This window comes from Panthera uncia, chromosome F2, assembly GCF_023721935.1.
Source record: "Panthera uncia isolate 11264 chromosome F2, Puncia_PCG_1.0, whole genome shotgun sequence".
NCBI classification, from domain to species: Eukaryota; Metazoa; Chordata; class Mammalia; order Carnivora; family Felidae; genus Panthera; species Panthera uncia.
Window position 1 is genome coordinate 924882 of NC_064812.1, and position 6179 is coordinate 931060.

General features: G+C 59.9%; 1 protein-coding gene across 1 annotated transcript in view; it reads left to right on the forward strand.

Moving 5' to 3' along the window:
• Nucleotides 1-6179, forward strand: part of SCRIB (scribble planar cell polarity protein) — a 28123-nt gene that overhangs the window by 15194 nt on the left and 6750 nt on the right. Inside the window, 5 exon segments of the mRNA XM_049633728.1 lie at nt 90-188; nt 273-527; nt 1066-1176; nt 1279-1572; nt 1663-1851. Coding sequence (XP_049489685.1) covers nt 90-188; nt 273-527; nt 1066-1176; nt 1279-1572; nt 1663-1851 — 948 coding nt within the window.

The following is a 6179-nucleotide window of genomic DNA, read 5'->3' on the forward strand; positions in this document are numbered from 1 at the left end:
GTGAGGCAGGTGATGGGGTGAGGCGGGGGCCGGGGATGGGGTGAGGCAGGGCCTGGGTTCGGGGCCGGGGTCGTGCGCGTGCCACTCAGCTCTCCTTTCCCCCGCAGGGCATCTTCATTTCCCGCATCGCAGAGGGGGGCGCTGCCCACCGGGCGGGTACTCTGCAGGTCGGCGACCGAGTCCTCTCGGTGAGTGGGCGTCGTGGGGCCGGCTGACCGCCACATCTGCTCCACCCACCTCCCGGGGCTCCCTGACGGGCCTCGCTCTTGCAGATCAACGGGGTGGACATGACCGAAGCCAGGCACGACCACGCCGTCTCCCTGCTGACCGCCGCTTCCCCCACCATCGCCCTGCTGCTGGAGCGTGGGGCCGGAGGGCCCCTTCCCCCCAGCCCCCCGCCACCCCCCCCCACACCTCCCAGTGTGGCCAGCACCGCCGTGGCCGCTGCCACCCCTGGGGAGTCTGGGCCGCTGCGGCTGGCCCCCAGCCTACCGGCTGCCACCTTGGAGGGGCCATACCCAGTGGAGGTGAGACCGTGGCCCTCCCCCTGCCTGTCCCTTGCTCCCCTCCACGTCCCGAGGGTTCACACCGGGTGGGAGGAGCGCCCCGCCCTCTCCGTTCTGGTGCCGGGCCACTGGGCATTCGTTTCTTTTTACTTTTTATTTAAAAACAAATTTTTTTTTGGCGCTTATTCTCGAGAGGGACAGAGTGTGAGCAGGGGAGGGGCAGAGAGAGGGAGACATAGAATCCGAAACAGGCTCTAGGCTCTGAGCTGTCTAACTCGGTGCTCGAACTCAAAAACCGTGAGATCGTGACCTGACAGAAGTGGAAAGCTCAACTGACTGACTGCGCCACCCAGGCGCCCCTGGGCCTTCGTTTCTTGGCCACCTCCCCACGTGGTCTTTTTGTCAGTCCTGACGTGGCGGGGCCGCCGCCCAGCATCCCTGACAACCTGTCTGCGTGCAGCCTCCCTGGGCCCGTACACCCTCTGGGTTGGAGAAGCATCCCTTTGCTGCTCCGACAGGCTCATTCCAACCAGCTCCTCACGCCCTTGGGTATCCCCAGGAGATCTGCCTGCCGAGAGCCGGGGGCCCACTGGGGCTCAGCATCGTCGGGGGCTCTGATCACTCCAGCCACCCATTTGGTATCCAGGAGCCTGGCGTATTCATCTCCAAGGTAGAGTGGGCCCCGCCTGTGTCTCTGCTAGGAGGGCCCGGCCCAGGCAGGGGGCAGCAAGGCCTGCAGCCCACCGGACCTCACCCCTACCCCCACTGACAGGTGCTCCCACGGGGCCTGGCTGCACGCAGCGGCCTCCGGGTTGGGGACCGCATCCTGGCAGTGAACGGGCAGGACATTCGGGAGGCCACGCACCAGGAGGCGGTCAGTGCCCTGCTTCGGCCCTGCCTGGAGCTGGTCTTGCTTGTGAGGAGGGACCCGCCACCCCCGGGCATGCGGGAACTCTGTATCCAGAAGGCTCCCGGCGAGAAGCTGGGCATCAGCATCCGAGGGGGCGCCAAGGGCCATGCGGGGAACCCCTGCGACCCCACAGACGAAGGCATCTTCATTTCCAAGGTGAGAGCCCCTCCTCGGCCAGCCCCGCCCCACTGGGTTCCTCGGGGAAGAGGAACCATCGTAGACCTCGAGGTCCGGGTCTCTCTGCAGGTGAGCCCCACGGGAGCAGCGGGGCGTGACGGCCGGCTGCGGGTGGGGCTGCGGCTGCTGGAGGTGAACCAGCAGAGCTTGCTGGGCCTGACACACGGCGAGGCCGTGCGGCTGCTGCGCGGCGTGGGCGACACCCTCACCGTGCTCGTCTGTGACGGCTTCGACACCGACGCTGCCGCCCCTGCCGAGGTCAGTGCCCACCCCCATCGGCGCCCTGCCACAAGGACAGGGTCCTGTTTGCAGCGCAGCCTAGACGTTCGAGGAGTGACCCTGTGTGGGCTGGGAAAGCTGGTCTTTCCGTCTCTAGGCCTGGGGAAGCCCTCGGCCACTGTGAGTCCACGTGGGAGGGGGCTGCGGTCCCGGGTGGGACAGGGCGTGTGAACTGACGGCACGATCGGGCCCTAGAGGAAGCCGGTGCCTTCAGGTGGGCGGCATCTGCAGGGCAGGGCCACGAGCCGCGACAGCATGGCTTTGAGCCACGCACGCGGCGAGGTTGGGGCCCCTCGGGACTCTGCCTGCAGACACGCGTGGGGACCCCTCAGGGGACCTTGCTTCCCAGGACCTGCCTCAGAGCGGAAGCCACGTGGGGCGTGTGCGGTGCCCTCGGTCTGAACGAGTCTGGCCTCTGAGCCCGGCTTCCCCTCTGCTCTGGAGGGTCCCCCGTCTCACCCTCTCCCACCTTCTCCACTGCTGTCCCCGGGGCCCCCAGGCAAAAGGTGACGCGGCTGTGCCTGCGCCCCAAACGGGCCTCTGAGGACCCTTCGCCACAGTGGCTGCCTACTCTGCCTGGGGATGGGGCGGCCCCCTCAGACTGGCCGTCTGCAGCGCATCCTGGGGACGGTGGCTCCCTGCCACCCTGTCCCTGCACTGCCAGTGGGGGCTCATCCCTGGTTCTGTGTATCGTCTGCTGCGTGAAAGGGAGGCCATGCTCACGCTCTGCACTCCAGGCCAGGCCGGATGCCCCGCGCCCACACCTCCCTTTGCCTTCACGGGAACCCCGGTGGTGGCTTCTGGGAGGGGTTTCTCTTAGGACTTGAGGTTTAGACCGTGTGGTCCCAGAAAAGGCTTTACCTTTTGTGCATTTCCCGTGTGTGTTTAGAAAAGTTTACAAGTTTGCTGACTTGAAAGCCTTTCAGTTGAAGAGAAAAGAACAGCTACGTGGTGAGGGGCTCAAACCCCCGAGGGAGTGGGGCTGGCATGTCCCCGAGTTACGGGGGTGCCCACACTTGGCTTTGCCGTCTGGGCACGTGGTTCTGCTGGTAGCCCTTTCACGTGGCTGTGCCTAGTGGTCCCTCCACAGGTCGCCACGTCTGCGCCTTCCTCCAGCATGCTGGCCAGCAGGCTCGGGAGCCCGTCTCTGTGCTTTGGGGGCGTTTGTGCGGGAAGGAGGCCTGGGGGCACTCGGACTGTCCGTCCGTCCTCGCAGACCGACACGTGCTCTTTCGTGTTTTGAGCGTCAGCTTTTTGTTATGTGGGACGCGATTGTTTTTATCGCTTTTGCTTTTTAAGAGTGATTTCTTTGAGGTTTTAGAAACCTAAGTTTCCCGTGAATTAAGTTTTCTGATCTTTCCTTTGTGTCTTTGGATCTTGGGCTTTGCTTCCTTGCTTCAAAGAATTGTCAGAACGTCGCTGTGTGTTTCTTGCTTGTACTAATGTAACTTTTTAAAGACAGAGCTCTGCAGTCCCCCTGGATTGTTTTCTGAGTGGGCGATGTGTCATCTCAGGAGTGGGGACGCTCACCTGTCGCTCCCCATGGGTCTGAGGACCTGGGGCCATCTCTGTGAGAGTTCAGTGTGTCCAGAGCTGCTGCACGTGGTCCTAAATACGGTCACTTTCTGGTGCACTTGGATCCCCGATGGGTCAAGTCACCTTTTGCTTCTACTTTAGAAAAGCTTCAGTCTATTTCTCTTCGTTTTCTGTTCCAAACAAACCTGTCAAGTTCTGTAACAAAAGTTGATTAGGACTCGAGAATTAGCTTTGATCTCGGGAGTTCTACCGCGAGAATGTGTTTTTTCCAAGCCCACGTGTGGACCGCTCTGCTTTTGCTTACCGTCCTCCGCGTGGAGGTCCTGCGTCCTGAGCGGCGTATGCGGGTCTCGCTTTCCTGGTCAGGCCCCTCTGGTCCGCTCTGGTGGCCTTGCCCCCGTGCCAGCAATGAGAAGTGGACTGCACACGCTTCTGTGTGCCCCAGGGCACGGGGCAGGGCCCTCGGAATGCTCTCCTCGCTGCCCCCCCCCCCCCCCCCCCCCCCCGGTGTCGTACCCCATGTGTCAGGCTCGTGTGAGAGCCCGTCTGAGCCCCGTAGGGTCCGGGCTTGCCGAGTGTCCCCTGAACCCTTTCGGGTCCTGGAAACCAGTCTCAGTGCCAGCTGGTGCACTGGCCGCCTTCCTCCCCAGCGCCCCCGGCAGCTCGTTAGAGGCGGGGCTCACGAGAACTTGCTGGAGCCGGCTCCACCGGCGAGGCCAGTGCTCCCTCTGTTCCAGCGCAACCCGGGGCACAGCCCTTCCTTGCTGCGGAGCCTTGGGCGGGCGCTGGCTTCCCGGCCTCGGTGTCCTCGCCTGCGCAGTGTAGCGTCCGCTTCCGGGGAGCATCGGGCGGAGGGAACGGCACGGCACACGCCCACCGTCCCGTGCGCACGGACGGCCACCTGGCTCCTTCATCCCACCCTCTGCGCCCACGGCCCTTCCCCTGTGCGGTCGCGTCCCTTCCTCGCGGCGCAGCTGTCATCTTGCCCTCCGGCTCACGTTTGCCAGCGTGTCTCTTACTGGCTTTCCCAGGGGCCGGCATTCGGGCTTTGGCCACGGGTACCTTTCCTTTCCTCGCTCCCTTAGTCTCTGCCGTGAGGGAGGACTCGCCCCGCACGCCTCCGTGTGCCTCCAGGAAGAGAGCCCCTCCCGGCCGCTGGGCCCGAGACGAGGCGCTGCCCGGGACAGGCGAGACCGCACGCCGGGTCCCTCCCGTTGTCCTGACGGGATTTAAAAAAAAAAAAAAAATTTTTTTTTTTAATGTTTATTTTTGAGACAGAGCATGAATGGGGGAGGGGCAGAGAGAGAGGGAGACACAGAATCGGAAGCGGGCTCCAGGCTCTGAGCCGTCAGCCCAGAGCCCGACGCGGGGCTCGAACTCACAAACGTGAGTTCGTGACCTGAGCTGAAGTCGGACGCTCAACCGACTGAGCCACCCAGGCGCCCCCTGACGGGGTTTTAAATAACAAGCTGGGGCCTCGGAAAGCTTCAAGGGTAGCAACCGAACCCTTTTTTGTTTTTGTTTTTAGCGTTACTGTGAATTCACAGGTCTGCGTGTTCTTGATGTCTTTGAACCCATTGTGTTTTGCACTCACACCGTCCCCTCATTGGACATGTGGCTTCTGTTTAGTGTGGCATCTGTCATTCGATAGCTTCCTTGCCCTCCTGAGTGACCAGGTATTTCCTCCCCCGGCCCTGGAATCGGCCATTTCTGAGAGGACTCTGGCACCTCTCAGCCACGGGTGGCGCTTCGGCACCCCCCGCCCCGCCCCGTACTGGCCTGCGGCACTCATGGTGCTGGGCTCATTGCTTCCCAGCCTCTGCAGCACGTGCGGCCCAGGATGTGGATGTTTCTAGAAAGAGGAAAGCCATGAGTTTGTACTGTTCTTTATTTTTTTATGTAGGCTCCACACTGAACATGGGGCTTGAACTCGTGACCCTGAGATCGAGAGTCACATGTTCCATTGATTAGTCAGCCAGGTGTCACTGTGCTGTTTTTTGTTTTTGTTTTTTTTAACGTTTACTTATTTATTTTGAGATAGAGAGCAAGTATAGGGGAGGGACAGAGAGAGAGAATCCCAAGCAGGCTCTGCACTGTCAGCACAGAGCCCAACATGGGGCTCGAACCCACAAACCATAAGATCCTGCTCTGAGCCAAAACCAAGAATCAGATGCCTAACTGAGCCACCCAGGCGTCCCACTGTGCTGTTATTTTTAATTCATAATTAAGTTTGCAGGGTTTTTACGTTTGATTTTATATTTGTGTCTCTTTTCTATCAAAACTTTAAGTATTGTTATTATGTTCGATAGTTCTGAAGCTGTTAATACCAAGGTCGTTGAGAGCAAGTTAAGATTCCCCCGAGTTCTTAAGATTTATGGGGCGCCTGAGTGGCTCGGTCGGTTGAGCGTCCAACTTCGGCTCAGGTCACGATCTTGCGGTCTGTGATTTCAAGCCCTGCATCGGGCTCTGTGCTGACAGCTCAGAGCCTGGAGCGTGTTTCGGATTCTGTGTCTCTCTCCCCCTCTGCCCCTCCCCTGCTCATGCTCTGTCTCTCTCTCTCTGTCAAAAGTAAATTTAAAAAAAAAAAAAAAAAAAAAAAAAAAAGACTTACTAGGGTGTATAATCCCAATACTGTATTTTAAGTGACTTGGAATAACTCGTTGTGTTGTTATGCTACCAGCCTGGTAGGCAGCTGGGCTTCCTCATTCTCGGTTTTTAGGGATGGTTTCTTTTTTTTTTTTTTTTTTTTTATTTTTTTTTTTTTTTTTTTT